General features: G+C 43.1%; 2 protein-coding genes across 6 annotated transcripts in view; one reads left to right on the top strand and one right to left on the bottom strand.

Moving 5' to 3' along the window:
- The window catches only part of Arid4b (AT-rich interaction domain 4B), a 143,428-nt gene extending 140,756 nt beyond the window's left edge, over window positions 1-2,672 (bottom strand). For all 5 annotated transcript variants that reach the window (XR_006849190.2, XM_046432017.2, XM_046432019.2 and 2 more), the window contains exons 1-2: window positions 2,535-2,672; window positions 1,948-2,002 (exon numbers count right to left, since the gene is read on the bottom strand). Coding sequence is in view for 1 of the 5 variants with exons in the window: in XM_046432018.2 (XP_046287974.1) it covers window positions 1,948-1,953 (6 nt within the window). In the remaining 4 variants the exon portion in view is untranslated. The remainder of the gene's footprint in view (window positions 1-1,947; window positions 2,003-2,534) is intronic.
- Window positions 2,673-3,321: 649 nt separating this feature from the next.
- Ggps1 (geranylgeranyl diphosphate synthase 1) lies at window positions 3,322-16,400 on the top strand. Its single transcript, XM_046432122.2, has 4 exons — window positions 3,322-3,473; window positions 8,727-8,819; window positions 13,168-13,238; window positions 13,472-16,400. Exons 2-4 carry the CDS (start codon window positions 8,750-8,752, stop codon window positions 14,231-14,233), a joined length of 903 nt encoding a protein of 300 aa, XP_046288078.1. The 5' UTR covers window positions 3,322-3,473; window positions 8,727-8,749; the 3' UTR covers window positions 14,234-16,400.
- Window positions 16,401-16,809: the final 409 nt, after the last annotated feature.

The following is a 16,809-nucleotide window of genomic DNA, read 5'->3' as shown; positions in this document are numbered from 1 at the left end:
AACTGAGAACACACTAACACACAAAAAAAATTAAGCCCAATATAATCAACACTAAATGCATTTCCAATTGCTGTTTTTGCTATAAAGCAAAATGAAAATCATGAGCAGTTTATCTTTTACCACATAACTTCTAAGTTGTTAATACTAATGATTACTAGTAAATTCCCTAAGAGAAGACTTGCTATACAGTTCTTGGTAAAGTTGGAAATTTGTTTTCATAACCTTTTTCCTGTTAAAAAGTTACTAATTTCTTTTTAACTTTAAGAACGGAAATGCTAAGCACTAAAATTATTAGTTCTAAAATTATATCAAAAAATTTGAATTTGCCTAATACCCTGAAACTTTTAAGGCTAAAGTTTCCCATATACTTTCATTTTTTTTTAACTGACAAGTTTAAAAAAGGAAACGAAAGGAAAAAAAAAGAAACTTTAAAACTAAAACACCTCTGCTTACTATATATCTAATAGCCAAACATTTACAGAGAACCTATAATGTACCTGCATTAATGGTAACTGCAACACAATACATTTATTCCAAATACTATTCAGCTTCTGAACTTGTTATCTATTAATCAACCCAAAGTTTTCTTAAATTCTCATCCAACATAGACACATGGTTTTCCTAATAAATTCACTTTTCACTGCTTTACACAGATCACAGGAATTTTAACTAGCATTTGTGACTAACAAAAGGGATTCATTCTGAAACATCAGTGTTTGTTTTCACTTACATGAAAGTGAGACAGGAACTCTGCAGATATAAACTGTTCTAGGCAGTCCACAGCACCCCAAATTTAAAAAGAGGCTTAAATTAGACTAAATTACTTTGTTCAGTAGATAAATATTAACATCCACAGCTTTCACTGTCTCCCATAAACACAAGCATTACAAATTTTAATTTGGATGCATTTCTTTAAAAGTAGTCTTTACTCTGAAGAGAAGTGGGGAAAAAAAAAATTTCAAAGCAGCCAGGGATGGTGGTGCATGCCTATAATCCTAACTACTAGGGAGGGTGAGGCAGGAGGATTGAAAGTTCCAGGCCAGCCTGTGCAACGAACCAGACCCCATCTGGAAAAAATAAAAAGGGCTGAGGACATAGCTCAGTGATAAAGCACCCTGGGTTCAATTCCCAGTATAGCAAAAATAAAAACAAAATAAAAAGTATTCAAAGAAATAAAAGTAGATGAAGTTTACATTCTAACATACTATCTGTTGCATATCTATACTTGTGAACACTCTACCCTTTAAGCACTTCTGCATTTGTAATCAGTGAAAAAATACTTGCTGGTATCTAAGTTACACCAGTGAAATCTAGACATTTCCAGTACATAAGACTTGTCATCCCTGATAGTGTGATCAAACCAGACAGAATTCGTTCCCATGTTCTTTAAAGTGAAAAGCCGAGTACTTCTATGGCTTTAATTTCCTCCATCAATTAAGCCCTACTAGACACAGTATGTACTGAGTTAACAGGTTTACTGAAAAGGAACTAGCCATCACTTTTCCATAAGACACCACAGAGCAATGACAACCTGCAGAGGCACACATGGATAAAGGAAAAGAAAAGATATAACCCAAAGTCCCTTCAAAAAAGGAACAACTGTTGTCTCCGCAGTGTGCAAAGATCACCAAAATCCTTCTAAAATCTTTCCAATAAGATGAGCTTTGTAGTCATTAAAAAGGTCCGCGGCTAGCAACCCATAGCAGAGTTCCCACAGCGGGCGAGGTGCTCCCTCGGCGGCGCACCCTAGAGCGCCCACAGCTCGCCCAGGTCAGGTTGCTTGGCCCGCGTCCCGCAGCTCCCAGGCGCTGCCTGCACGGGGCCAGCCGCGCGGAAGCGGGGCCCGGCACCGCAACTCCGCGGCCATCCCCGCGCGGGCCCCGCACACGCCTCCCGCGCGGCGCCCGCAGACCTCGGCCCTGCCGCAGCGCTGGGAGGCACGCTTACCTTCATGGCGACTCCGGGTCGGCGACCCCCGCGACCACACCAGCGTCACCTGCACCTGCGGGGAGACAAAAGGCACCGCTCAGAGCCAGGCAGCCTGCGCGGCCGCCGCCAGCAGGGCGCTCGGCGAGGGCCAGCACGCGCTGCACTCGGCCTCGCCGCCTGCGGCCACCCCACGGCCCGCAGCTCCGCGTCCCCATTGTCGCGACCCGACGGAGCCCCGTCTCCGACGATGACGCCATTTCTGTCAGAAGAAACTCGCAACGCGCCAGGGTCCGGCGCTGGCGCCGAAGTCCGCCCCCACGGGCAGGCACCCGCGTCGCGCCAGGGCCCGGCGGGCCGGGGCCGAGCAGGACGGCGCCGGGGCCGCGTCCCACCCGAGTGGGGCCCGGCCGCAGGGGCCGAGAAGCCGCGGCCCGCCCGGGCCCCCCGCGGCAGGCCACCGGGCGCCGAGCTGTGGCCGGGCGGGGGTCCCGGGAGGCAGGGGCCGCGAACACCGGCGCGGCGACAGCACCGCAGCCATCCGCCCCGCTCCGCGGCGGGCCCGGGGACAACGCCAGGGACGGTGAGCACCCGGAAAATGCCCCTACCTTCCGCGGAGGCGAGGTCCAAGCTGGCGCGTCCAGAGTCGCGCTCCTCCTCCCCCCGACGCGGCAGGCCCAGAGAAGAGATGGAGAAGAAGGGCGGCGGGTCCAGCGGCGGCCGAGGCTGAAGCTCCGGCTCCTCCTCCTCCCGCGGCGGCGACTGGTACCTTTGTTTGGCGGCCGCTCGGGCTCCCTCGCTGGGGGGAGGGGGCCGACGAAAAATCCCTCCCGGACTGGAGGTCCGGGCCCCCGGGCGCGCCGCCCTCCAGAGGACGGCGGCGACGGACCCTCTGCGGCTCCCTCCGGGCAAAGGTCCAGGCGGCGGCCGTGACGGCGGCAAGCTGGGGCTCCAGAGACTCCTTCGCTCCGGCGCCCGAGCTCCTCACTCCGGACTCGACTGACGGGCAAACATCGCTTTCCCCCCACCCCGGCCCCCCCTTCCCTCCTTCTCCCCTCCCCTTGATTCTTTTCCCCTCCCTTACTTCTTTCCCGGATGGCCTCTTAGACGACCTCGGATTGGTCGGGGTCCGCCAGAGCCCGCCTTTGCCCTGTTTCTATTGGCCCCCAACATACAAACAACGACGCCATTTTCCCACCAGTTCTATGGAAACAGAAAGTTACGCCCCAAAGCATCTTGGGAAATGTAGTTCAGTTCCCGGGACCAATGCGCAAATCCTTACCCTGCGAGAACTGCAAGACCCGCAACACCCCGCGCCTGCGTGAGACGGAAGCGGGAGGGAAAGAGGGAGGGGCCACCTGGAAACGGGGAGGTGACAACGACGCCTGCGCAGTGTGACCGGGATGGCGCATTTTCTTGCTACGAGTAATGCGGCGTCGCTGGCGGCTGAGGAGGGCGGAGAGTTTTGTGGTGAAGTAGGAGGAGAGATTTATGAAGACGCCGGGAGGAGCCTTGGTCTGAACTCCGGAGTGGGAAGTTGACATGAGGTACTGCTGCTCCCGACCGACGCCGTAAAGTCGTGAGATCATCGTGAAACCGTGAACGGCGGCGGTGGCTGGGGGGACCCGGATGGGACATAGCGGGGGCGGGGCCGCAGCCGTGGGGAGAAGAAAGGAGTGAGAGGACCCGGATGCTGACCCGGCGCTCGGGTGACTGCCAGAGCCTGGCAGAGGGAGGAGGAGCGGCCCGAGCGGGCGGAAAGGGATGTCTCTGGTGACCCCCGGGACTCGAAGTTCCCTGCCGATGGGCCGCTTCCCTAGAAGTGGGAGGGCTTCCCTGCGCCCAGCCGCCGCGCTTTTCGTCTGTCCGGGTTTAGTAATTCTGAATCCAGACCTTCCCCTTTAAAGAAATGCTTTGCGCGGAAGTTCCAGTTCGCTGGCGCGAGTGGGTGCTCTGCAGCCCTCCAGGCCTGGCGCGTGCGGTGGGCGCCCGCCGTGAGGCAGCCGCGCGTGGTGCCGGGCGGCCGGCGGGAGGGCGGCAGGAGCGCACGAGCGGGCGTGCTCCGAGGAGACGGGCGAGGGACATACTCGGTCGCGGTGCGGGGCGCGGGGACTGGCGGAGGGGCCGGCGAGGGCTAGGAGGAGTCGAGCAAAGGACCCCGGGGCCCTGAGGGAGCGGCGAGCCGGGCCGGCCCTGCGGTGGGGCGCACGGGGGCTGCCTCGGGGACTCTCCGCTGGGAGGAAGAAGGCCCGCCGCGTAGGCCCTGTGGCGGCCGTGGTTCGCCGATGCAAGGGTCGAACTCACTGATCCACTCTGAGCACGTTTCCGGCAGGTTCTAACTTTTAAAAGTGGGAGAATAGTTTTGAGACTCTGGCTGGAGCATTCTGTAGTTTTTCACCATAAAAATGAAAGCCGGATTTGCGGCTCTGATAAACTGAGACTGTTAAGTAAAAAAGGTGGGCGAGGCAAATAAGTCCTTAGACCTCCCCCCCCCCCCGTTTGTATTGGTACATTATAATTGTACATAGTGGTGCGGTTAGTTATTACCTGTTCATACGTGCACCCAATAACATTTCCTAATATTGCCCCTTTACTGGTCCCCTTGGACTCATGACAAGACGGCTGCAGTTGTGGCTCAGTGGTAGAGCGCTTGCCTGTCACCTGTGAGGCACTGGGTTCGATCAACAGCACCACATAAAAATAAAGATATCATGTCCACCTACAACTAAAAAAATATTTTAAAAAAGACAAGACAAACTGATTTTTCGATACCTACAAGAATTGAGATTGGATTTCCATCTGTAATCTGCCTTTAATAAAAAATTAAGATGGAGCCAGATGCAGCGATGCACACCTATAATCCCAAATCTGGGGGCTTAGACAGGAGGATCACAATTTCCAGAACAGCGTGGGCAACTTAGCCAGTGTGTATAAGAGCTGAGAGCATAAGTTAGTGGTAGAACATCCTGGTTTAATCCCCAGTATCCTCCCCTTCTCCTACCAGAGAAATAGTTAAGATAATGGGTTTTATGTCTTGGCCTATTATGCAAACACCAGATTTGCTTGATATTAAAAGTATGAAAATATTCTTTGAGGATTTTAATCTGAGGTGTAGGTAAAGCATTCAGGGACTATGTGATTCCTGAAAAGTTAGGTACAGATTTTATTTTTGTTGCTGTGCATATGTATGTGGGAGGGAGCTTAGTGATTTACACACTGGCTTTTTTTTTTTTTTTAAGAAGATCCATAGCTTTTATTATATCAAAAGGTTTCTCCTACCCTTGAAATAGTTTATACTTGGTGGAAGCATCCAAATACTTGCAGAGTTGATGGTAATCTGTGTATTTTCATTTTAGCTCTCCTTTCTCACAGGCCTTCTGTCTGCCTCACAATGACTAGATAATGTAGAGGTTTTATTCTTTCCTCCTGTTGGCATCTCATTCCATAGCGGAAAAACAGGCACGATGGGGTTCACACCTTACCTTCATGTTAGGTGCCTGCTAAGGCAGGAACATTAGCTGGTTCTTACAGGTTGAGCAGTTGCATCTTTTCTATGTTCTTAATAGCTTTTAGAAATCATTTACTTTTGTGGCACTTTGTTAGTATTTACTCAGGAGCTTCAGCTCTGCTTAGGAGTATGGATCAAGGCATCAGTGTGTTCATCTCCTGAAAACATGTACAAAGAGTCTTGTATTTTATGGGTTAAACATGAGACTCTTCTAAAGTTATTTTACATTTTTAAATTTAATACCTGTTGGGGCTGGGGTTGTAGCTCAGTGGTGGAGTGCTCACCTCATATGTGTGAGGCCCTGTGTTCAATCCTCAATACCACATAAAAATAAATAAATAAAGGTATCATGTCCAGCTAAAATTTTTTTAAAAATTGATACTTGTAAGCAGTAGTAGGTACTAGAATTGCCTTATCCATGAGGTGGTGGATGATGAGATCATAGTCTCAGATGACTGGCTTCAAAAAAATGGGCTTCATATTTAATTTTATGAAGTTACTAGAGCAGGTTTAGAAATCAAGGAATGCACCCTCAGCATTATAGTAAATAAAAATATGAGCCCATCCCCCTTGGTTGTGTTGTCATGCAGTATGATGAAGCTATCTTCAGACCCTCTACCATTTTCTCAAGCAGCTCCTTAAGAATTGTATATGATGCATATTAAAAATGGGGATTCCTAGTCCTCTTCCCAGACTTAGTGAATCCGAAAAAGACCTTTGACTAGGCAAAATAACACAAAGTATACCTGATTTCATAAATGTGACACTTGGGGGCTGGGGATGTAGCTCAGTTGGTAGAGTTTTTGCATGCGTACCCTGCACAAGGCCCTGGTTCAATCCCCAGCACCAAAAAAAAAGTGACACTCACCCAAGTGAATATATTCTTGTGCTTTATTCAAGCATACTAAGAGAACTCTAAGTTGCCTTCCAGTTCCAAAATTCTATGATGTGTAATGCTTTCAGCAGCACTAATCTTGAACTGCCATACCATATTAGGTTTATTCTTACATTTGTATATTGTCAATTAAGCCAAAAATATTGATTAGAAGATGTCTTGTGGTCCTGGAGACCAAATCATAGTCCCAAAAGGCAAAAGAAAGAGGACAAAAATGATAAACTCCTAAAATGTGACAGGTAAAAATAGAAATAGATTGCCAGAGAGATAGAGACTCAGCAGTAAAGGAGGACCCTATAAAGACCATGATACTCTTAAGAAATATTGAAGTAAGCCTGGTGCAGTGGCACATACATATAATTCCAGTGACTTGGGAGGCTGAGGAAGGACACTACAGGTTTAAAACCAGCCTCAGCAACTTATTGAGACCCTGTCTCAAAACAAAACACAAAAAGGGCTGGAAATGTACTCAATGGTTGAGCACCCCTGGTTTCAATCCCCAGCAACAAAAATATTAAAGTACATACAAAATTCCAAATAATAAAACATTACAGGGAAATGTTTTTAATACATATGATTACATTCAAGTTAATGCATATTTTAAAACAGAGTCTCATATTTTAGAGCAAATATGCGTACTTCCCTTTAAATTATAAATATATAAACAACCATCTTGGGACTGGAGGTACAAAACCCAGCCAGCCAAGCACAGTGGAGCATGGCTGTGATCCCAGCTACTCAGGAGGGTGAGGCAGGAGGACCAGCTCCAGCAATTTGTTGAGACCCTATCTCAAAAAGGGCTGAGAGATGCCGGGTGTGGTGGCACAGGCCTGTAATCCCAGGAGGCTTAGACAGGAGGATCACGAGTTCAAAGCCAGCCTCAGCAAAAGTGAGGTGCTAAACAACTCAGTGAGACCCTGTCTCTAAATAAATACAAAATAGGACTGGGGAATTTCTAGTACCCCCTCCCCCCAAAAAAGGCTGTGAATGTAGCTTGGTGGTAGGGTGCCCCTGTGTTTAATCCCCAGTAACAAAATTTTTAAAAAAGCTATTTTAATGTTCATAGAAGGAACATGCTTACTAATTTATATAATCACTTAATAAAGAAAATATCTAATTCTGTGATTTGTTTTGACATTTGTTTGATTTCAATTATTTAAGTCTTTTATGGTTGATGAAACTAGGCAAGGCATAATAATACATTATGTATCTAAGAAAACCACTTAAATCAGCTGAACTCTTTGACCTGTGTAATCATTTCAATGAAGAATTGTATTTTTAAAAAAACATGAGATGTGATCTATATACCGTATACCAACCATTTAAAGTGTACAGTTTAAGCAGGATGTGGTAGTAACTACCTACGTGGGAAACTAATGTGTAATGATTGCTTGAGCCCACAGTTTTAAGAACAGCCTGGGCAGCAAAGTGTGATGCCATCTCACACAATCAAGAAGAGTAGACAGTTCCATGGTTGTTAGTATATTAACAATGTGCAACCATCTCCATATTCTTTTTTTTTTTTTTTTAAGTTGTAGATGTACAGAATATTTTTTTATTTTATCATTTTATTTTTGTACTGGGGATTCAACCCAGGAGCACTTAACCACTGAGCCACATCCCCAGCCCTTTTTACTTTTTATTCAGAGACAGAGTCTTGCCAAATTGCTTAGAGCCTCACCAAGTTGCTGAGGCTGGGTTTGAACTTGCAATATTCCTGCCTCAGCCTCCCAAGCCACTAGGATTACAGGTGTGCACCACCATGCCCAGCCCCACAATCTAATTTTATGGTTTGATGCTTCCAAAAAAAAACATTACTCACTAGCAGTTAGTTCTTGTTCTTCCTGTGCCGGCAACCACTAATCTACTTTCCATCTATATAGGCATATTCAGAACATTCAAATTTTTTTGGTGGCGGGGAGCTACTATGGATTGAACTCAGGAGCACTTGACCACTGAACCACATCCCAGCCCTGTCTTGTATTTTATTTAGAGACAAGATCTCACTGAGCTGCTTAGTGCCTCACTTTTGCTAAAGCTGGCTTTGAACTCACGATCCTCCTGCCTCAGCCTCCCAAGCTGCTGGGATTACAGTCATGTGCCACCTTTCCTGGTTTAATGTTTTCAATATTTTATACATATAAAAATTTTTAAACCAGGCGCTGCAGTTGTGGTTCAGTGGTGGTGGAGTGCTTGGCCTAGCATGTGTGGGGCACTGAGTTTGATTCTTAGCACCACATATAAATAAAGGTCCATCATCAACAACTGAAAAAAATTGGGTTAAACCAAACTAAAGGTATGCTATTCCCAAAACACCTTGAGATACAAATTTCTTGGCAGTTTAATGCTTGATAATTTGGTTCATAAGATCATGTTTCTGTTTCTTCTTTTCTACAGATCAGCTTTGAAATTTAAAAACAATGGAGAAGACGCAAGAAACTGTCCAAAGAATTCTTCTAGAACCCTACAAATACTTACTTCAGTTACCGGGTAACAGTTCAGTTACAGTCTGTATAGGATAGTTATCAGATAGTAGTGGTCATTCAAATGTTAGCAAACAGAAAAGGTTAGCTTTATCAGCCTTTGAGATTTCCTGCTGAAAGTGATATATTAACTATAATCCCAGCAGCTCAGGAGACTGAGACAGGAGGATCACAACTACAAGGCCAGGCTGGACAACTTAAAGAAAACCCTGCCTCAAGGGGCTGGGGATGTGGCTCAAGCGGTAGCGCGCTCGCCTGGCATGCGTGCGGCCCGGGTTCGATCCTCAGCACCACATACAAAGATTTGTGTCCACCAATAACTAAAAAATAAATATTAAAATTCTCTCTCCCTCTCTCCCTCTCCCCTCTCCTCTCTCTCTCCTCTCTCTCTCTCTTTAAAAGAAAAAAAAAAAAAACCCCTACCTCAAAATAAAAATTAAAGATGTCTCAGGGCATAGCTCACTGGTAAAGCACCCCTGGGTTCAGTCCCCAGTACTGGAAAGAAGGAAGGAAGGAAAGGGAAAGGGAAGGGGAAAGGAAAGGGATACATTAGAGAAAGTTTACAAATACAATTTTATTATTATTCACTCCTAAAAAGTAATTTTAAAAATATCCAATGATGGGCTGGGGTTGTGGCTCAGTGGTACGGTGCTTGCCTAGCATGCGTGAGGCACTGGATTTGATCCCCAGAACCATATAAAAATAAAAAATAAGAGTTTTATGTCCATCTACAACTAAAAAACATTTAAAAAAAAAAAATAACATTGATATACTTCAAAAAATAAATGTACTGGGTCTGGGGTTGTGGCTGAGTGGTAGAGTGCTTATCTCACATGTGTGAGACGCTTGAGTTCAATCCTCAACACCACAGAAAAATAAATAAAGGTATTATGTCCAACTAAAAAATATATTAAATAAATAAAATTTTAAAAATAAACATTTTGAGGCCTCTTTGGATGTTTATTCTTTACAGATAACTACAAATTCAAATTCCGCCCCTAACCCCCTCCCCGTTATTTTTTGCAGTACTGGGGACTGAACTCAGGGCACTCTACCCCAGAGTTATATCCCCAGCGCTTCTTATATTTATTTTGGGACAGGGTTTTGCTAAGTCTCAACTCCTTGGCCTAGGACTTGAAATCCTCCTGCCTTACCTTTCCAGCTGAGATAACAGGACTGCACCTCCAAACCTGGCTTTTTCACTATTAGATATTAGGGGAAATCTCTGATTTGTATAACAACAGAAAATTTAATTTATACTCCATGTTAAAGTGTCCCCCTCCATGTTCATGTCTCCCACTATACAACTACTAGCATTTCTTACACTATTAGTTCCTTTGAGAACTAATACAACTAAGTCACTTTATCTGGAAACCTAACCATATTATTTTATATAAGGGAGTATCACCTGAACACAGCTTTCTAACTTAATGGCTGCCTTATTATGTTTATATATAAGGTTGTTTTGTTTTGTTGTTTGTTCGTTGGTACCAACGAACTCAAGGACACTTAACCACCAAGCCACATCCTCAGCCCCCCCCCTTTTTTTTAATACAGTACTGAGGATCAAACCCAATGCCTCACACATTAGGCAAGTGCTCTACCACTGAACTACAACTGCAGCCCATCCCCAGCCCTTTTTATTTTTTATTTTGAGACAGGGTCTTAGCGAAGAGATCCTTGATAAGACCTTATCTCAAAAAGGAAAAAGGGTTGGGGATGTGGCCCTGTGGTTAAGTGCCCCTAGGTTTCATCCCCAATACAAAAAAAAAAATTAATAAAATAAAGCTGGCCTATTGGCACTCAACTGTAATCATTAACTTCAGAAGCTGAAGCAGAAGGATCACAAATTTGAGGTCACTCTAAGCAACTTTGCAAGACTTTTAAAATAAAAGGGCTGGTGGTGTAGCTCATTGTTAAATACCTCTACGTACAATTTCCAGTAATGAATAAATAAAAATTTAAAAAGTATTTGGGGAAGCCAAAGGATGTAATTCAGTGGTAAAGTACTTGCCTAGGATGCATAAGGCTCTAGATACAACACTCAACACTATAAAACAATTTGTTTTTTGTTTGTTTCATTTACAGCAAGGCACAATGACATATGCCTGTAGTTCCAGCTACTTGAGAAGCTATGACAGGAGAATTGCTAAAGCTCAGGAGTTTGGTGTCAGCCCAGGCAATATAGTGAGACCCTGTCTCTTTAAAAATAAAAAAATAAAAAAACTTTTTTTTTTACTTATATAAATGAGTTACTTGGAAGTTGGCATGCTCTTTCTCATAAAAATAATATAAGAAGTGATGGGCATAGTGGCACACGCCTGAAGTTAAGGCCAATTTCAGCAACATAGCAAGACCTTATCTTAAATTGAAAAAGGTCTAAGAGTGTACCTCAGTGGTAGATCACCTTTAAGTTCAATCTCTTGTACCACAAATAATAACATAAAAGGCAATTTGAAACCTTAATAGTCTATTTAGTTCATAGTGTAGCTAAACTATAATCATGCTTTCAATCACAGTAGGTTTTTTTTTTCTCTTCTAAAGTACATATCTTTCTTTATGACCACACCACAATGGTAACATGCTTTTCTGTTCTTCCTGAATCTGGGTAGGATAAATATAGTTATGAAAAGCCAAAAGAGAGCCCAGCATGTTGATGCACACTTGAAATACCAACAACTCAGGAGGCTGTGCCAGAAGAATCGCTTGTCATTTTTCAAAGCCAGCCTAGACAACTTAGACTCTATCTCAAAATAATAAAGGCTGGTGATGCAACTCAGTGAAACAAAGGGCTGAGGATATAGGTCAGTTAGTAAAGTGCTTGCCTCACATGCACAAGGCCCTGGCTTCAATCCCCTCACCACAAAAGAAAAAAGGAAGAAGAAAAAAAAGAGTCAGGCTCATCCCTATAGTCCCGAGTACTCAGGAGTCTGAGGCAAGAGGATAGCTTGAGCCTAAGAGTTTTAGGCCACCCTAGGCAACATAATGAAAACCTGTACCAAAAAAAAAAAAAAAAAAAACGCCAAAAGAATGCTAGCTCCTTAGGTACACTTAGGTAACTATCATGATTACTAGTATTTCTGTTCTGGCACACCCTAATAGAAACTTACCTGCTAATGTTAATTCTTAAAAAGAAACAAAAAATGGAGTGAAGTCAGAAATGTTTAAGAAAACCCAAGCCCCGTGTAAGGGTACATATCTGTAATCCAGTGACTTAAGAGTCTGAGGCAGAGTTTTGCAAGTTTGAGGCCAGTGCCAAAGAAGAAAGAGAAAGAAAAAGCCAGGAAACTGGGCACGGTGGTGCCCTTGGCTCAGGAGTCTGAGGCAGAAGAATCATGAGTTCAAAGCCAGCCTTAGCAATTTAGCGAGGCCCTAAGCAACTCTGTGATACCTTGTCTCTAAATAAAATATATATTAAAAAAAAAAAAAAGTCTGGGAATATGGCTCAGTGGTTGAATACCCCTACATTGAATCCCCAGTACCCAAAAGAAAAATCCAGGATACTGCTTTTGAGTGATACTCGCTCTGCTGTTAGTTCATTCACTTATTTAAGATGTTGCTCAGTAGTTAAGCGCAGCTCTGGGTTCAGTTCCCAGTACAAAAAAAAAAAAAAAAAGAACCATGCCTTGGACAGATATGTTCTTGATCTATAATAATATAATTTCAAAAGATTTTCTGTGCTGGGTTCAGTGGCGCACACCTGTAGTTCCAGCACCTTGGGAGGCTGAGGCAGGAGGATTTCCTACAAATACCCATTTCATTCAGAAGTTGTTGATGGCAAGTTAAAAATTAAAGCCTACTGGGCTGAGGTTGTGGCTAGGTGGTAGAGCTCTTGCCTAGCATGTGTGAGGCACTTAATACCGCATGTAAGTAAATAAAGTCCATTGACAACTAAAAAAATATTTAAAAAATTAAAGCATACTTCCGGGCACCATGGCACATGCCTGTAATCCCAGGCTCGGGAGGCTGAGGCCAGAGGATCATGAGTTTAAAGCCAGCCTCAGCAAAAGCCAGGTGCTAAACAACTCAGTGAGACCCTATCTCTAAATACAAAATAGGTGTGGGTATATGGCTCAGTGGTTGAGTGCCCCTGAGTTCAGTCTCCAGAACCAAAAAAAAAAATTAAAGCCTCCTGAAGTGCCATAGAATCTAATCTTTCTTATCTGCTCTAATTCTGAAAGGTTATGCACTTTAGCATGTTGATTTCAGAGGGATAGGGTTGGGTATTTAGCAGTGAAATATAATCTCTGCAGTAGGTAATGGGTTGATGGGGGTGCATTTGCCAAATCTGATGTGTTTTGAAGGAAGGTTGTGTAAGTAAATAATTGTTTTATTGTCATATTTTTTAATTGCAGGTAAACAAGTGAGAACCAAACTTTCACAGGCATTTAATCATTGGCTAAAAGTTCCAGAAGACAAATTACAGGTATTTAGGCAATTCTAATCTCATTCTCAATCTCCCCAAATTAATAGATTTCTCATGAAATTACTTTTCTTAGTTTTATGCTCATCCACTATTGTCTTATGTTCAGGTTGCTAAATAATTTCTCATTATGAAATTTAAGACACCCGAGACTTCCTTAATCTATTACTACCACTAAATATAAACTGTTTTGAATACTTCAAATAATGTGAAGTAATTTTTTTCTTTTTTCTTAGATTATCATTGAAGTGACAGAAATGTTGCACAATGCCAGTTTACTCATTGATGATATTGAAGACAACTCAAAACTCCGACGTGGCTTTCCAGTAGCACATAGCATCTATGGAATTCCATCTGTCATCAATTCAGCCAATTATGTGTATTTCCTTGGCTTAGAAAAAGTCCTAACTCTAGATCATCCAGATGCAGTGAAACTTTTTACCCGCCAGCTCTTAGAACTCCATCAGGGACAAGGCCTGGACATTTACTGGAGGGATAATTACACTTGTCCCACTGAAGAAGAATATAAAGCCATGGTGCTGCAAAAGACTGGTGGACTGTTTGGATTAGCAGTAGGTCTCATGCAACTATTCTCTGACTACAAAGAAGATTTAAAGCCATTACTTAATACACTTGGCCTCTTTTTTCAAATTAGAGATGATTATGCTAATCTGCACTCCAAAGAATATAGTGAAAACAAAAGTTTTTGTGAAGATCTAACAGAGGGAAAATTCTCATTCCCTACTATTCATGCTATTTGGTCAAGGCCTGAAAGCACCCAGGTGCAGAACATCTTGCGCCAAAGAACAGAAAACATAGATATTAAAAAATATTGTGTACATTATCTCGAGGATGTAGGTTCTTTTGAATACACTCGGAATACTCTTAAAGAGCTTGAATCTAAAGCCTATAAACAAATTGAGGCATGTGGTGGGAACCCTGCGCTAGTGGCTCTAATAAAGCACTTAAGTAAGATGTTCAAAGAAGAAAATGAATAATATTAAGCCATTCTTGATTGGGCCGGATAGCTTCTTTAAGTTAATTTTTCTTTTAGCCTGTCACCTTTTCACAAATTTGGACCAAGCTTTAGTCTTCAAAAACTGCGTAAATAGGGATGGTGTGAGTGAAACTGTTCCAATGTAGAAACCCCTCCGTATATGTAATACAGAGTTGAAAGAATAAAGAGGATTCACATTTATATAGATCTAATTTGAATGTCAGAAGTTGTGGTGGCAGGACATTGTGACCTGTCTGCCATGCTACCAAATGTTCTATTGATTCTGTCAATAAAAAGGACTAGCTTCCAGGAGTTTTTATCTAGGTACTTCTTAGTCATGCTACATTGGCAGTTCCCAGTTCATCTTCCAAACCGATGACTACTTGAGACTGATTTCTTTAGCTAGCTGACCCAAAGACCACAAACTCCTCTTTTTTGCCAAAATGCTGCTACTAAGTATATTTCAGTATCATCTGGAATTCCCCTTGCTAAAGTATTCTATGAAAAGACTGAGCAGGTGAAAAACAGGAAATACTGTGTTCTCTCTCCTACCCTCTTCTTTTTTTTTCTTCCACCTTCACCCCACAACCTTACTTTTTTGTTGGTTGGTTCAAACCCAGGGCCTCAAACATGCTAGGCTCGTGCTCCACCACTGAGCTATATCCCTACTCCTGTAAGTTCTGATTTCTAACCAGAGTCCCATTTAATGAAATTCACATGCTAATCCAAATTCTCTTTTTCTCTGTAACATTTTTATTCACAGACTGTTTAGTATCAGGGTACAGAATTGTCTTTCCATTTGAATTTCTGCTTTGTTCATTTATTTGCAGTGCTAGGGATCAACCTCAGGGCCTCATGCATTGCTAAACAAGCTCTGAGTAGTAGTGCTGAGTTATAACCCCAGTCCCCATCTGTCCGGTTAGGAAAGAAAAAAATATACAGAATAAGTTTTAGGAGGGGGCTTCTTAACCTGTCATACTTCATGGTCATTGGTAGTAGAGATCTTTAAAGAGCTGTTTGAGTACCTTCAGGACAAAAACGGGGAATTGCCCTTTTCTTTCCCAACCATATCACCACCACCCTTGAAAAGGCAGTAGGTACTTGAATGGAAAGAGAATAGACATCTTTAATCTCTGATTACAGGAAACTAGTGTTGCCTTCAGAGTGTGGCTGAATAGCAATAAAGGCTTTACCACACTGATCAGCTTTTTGAGATCCCTAACCCTGACCCAGCTGTTCCTGCAGTGTAATTTCCAGACCCATGCCACTGGCACATGATGTGGCCCAAGAGGTATGGGTAAAATACCTTGATTTCTCTATTAGAAGTTTTGACATCCTGCGGCTGAGGATATGGCTCAGGGGTAGAGTGCTTGCCTAGCATGCATGAGTCCCTGGATTCCATCCTTAGCACCCCCAAAATAATAACAGAGGGGTTGATATCCCAAAATTGAAAGTTAATGTTTTCCAAGCTGGGTGCAGTGGCTTGCCCCTGTAATCCCAGTGGCTTGGGAGGCAGAGGCAGGAGGATCACAAGTTCAAGAAAAACATGATTATTTTTAAAAATATGCTGACTATAGGAAGAAATTAAAGCATTAACATTTAAAGACTGGAGGTGTAACTCAGTTGCAGAGCACTTGCGTAGCACCACAAAAAAATGATAAAGTATACTGGTGAATACCAGTAATCCCAGCTATCTGGGATTACTAAATAAAAAGGACTGGGCATGATGGCACATATCTGTAATCCCAGAGACTCTGGAGGCTGAGGCAAGAAGATCACAAATTCAGTAATTTAAGGTCCTGCTGAAGCTGAACATGTCTAATTCCATAATGACACTAAACAGTCTGACATAAAAGTGGGGACAAGGCAAAAAGATTGTAAATTGAGGCTAGCTTGGGCCCTTCAGTGAGATCCTGTCTCGAAAACAAAAAGACCCTGGTTTCAGTCCACACTACTGCCAAAAAGAAAAAAGAATTTACATAGAAAGAATGTTTATGTAATTTTTTTGTCCTTGCCTAATCAAAATAATTTTGACCTGGTGCTAATTTTATGATTCTTTTGCCATTTTTATCTTGCTTTTGCCATTGACAGAAATGCTTGGCGTTGAATTGGGTACGTTTTGACAAAAATTCATTTTATTAAATAAAACTCCATTCTTTTCACTTGAACTGTAGTCAGAGCTGTTAATATAGAAGAGATAATAAGTAGTGTAAATCAATATGAATCAATTCATCTGCTTATGTTTATGATACAGCAATTTTTTTTTCCTGAATAAGGGAAAATCTTGTCATGATCAAATAAGAATTGGGTTTTACCATTTAGTAAGAGTATTTGCCAGGTGTGGTGGCACACACCTGTAATCCCAGCTACTCATATTTGAAGCCAGCCTGAGCAACTTAGCAAGACCTGTCTCAAAATAAATAAAAAGGACTGGGCATGATGGCACATCTGCAATTCCAGAGACTGGAGGCTGAGGCAAGAAGATCACAAATTCAAGACAAGCCTTAGCAACTTAGAAATCTTTAAGCAACTTACTGAGACCCTGTCTCAAAAAATAAATAGCACTGGGGATATATA

Source organism: Marmota monax, unplaced genomic scaffold, assembly GCF_021218885.2.
Source record: "Marmota monax isolate L192 unplaced genomic scaffold, Marmota_monax_Labrador192_F-V1.1 WCK01_AAM20220418_F8-fsc00071, whole genome shotgun sequence".
Lineage (NCBI taxonomy): Eukaryota > Metazoa > Chordata > Mammalia > Rodentia > Sciuridae > Marmota > Marmota monax.
Note: the sequence above shows the minus strand (reverse complement) of the source record. Positions and strands in the feature narration are given on the sequence as shown.

What these genes read in the sequence shown, in the direction of transcription:
- Ggps1 (XM_046432122.2), top strand. Translation starts at nt 8,750, where the DNA reads ATGGAGAAGACGCAAGAAACTGTCCAAAGAATTCTTCTAGAACCCTAC. An exon ending in ATACTTACTTCAGTTACCGG is followed by an intron (nt 8,820 to 13,167) that starts GTAACAGTTCAG and finishes TTTTAATTGCAG; the next exon opens with GTAAACAAGTGAGAACCAAA. An exon ending in TTCCAGAAGACAAATTACAG is followed by an intron (nt 13,239 to 13,471) that starts GTATTTAGGCAA and finishes CTTTTTTCTTAG; the next exon opens with ATTATCATTGAAGTGACAGA.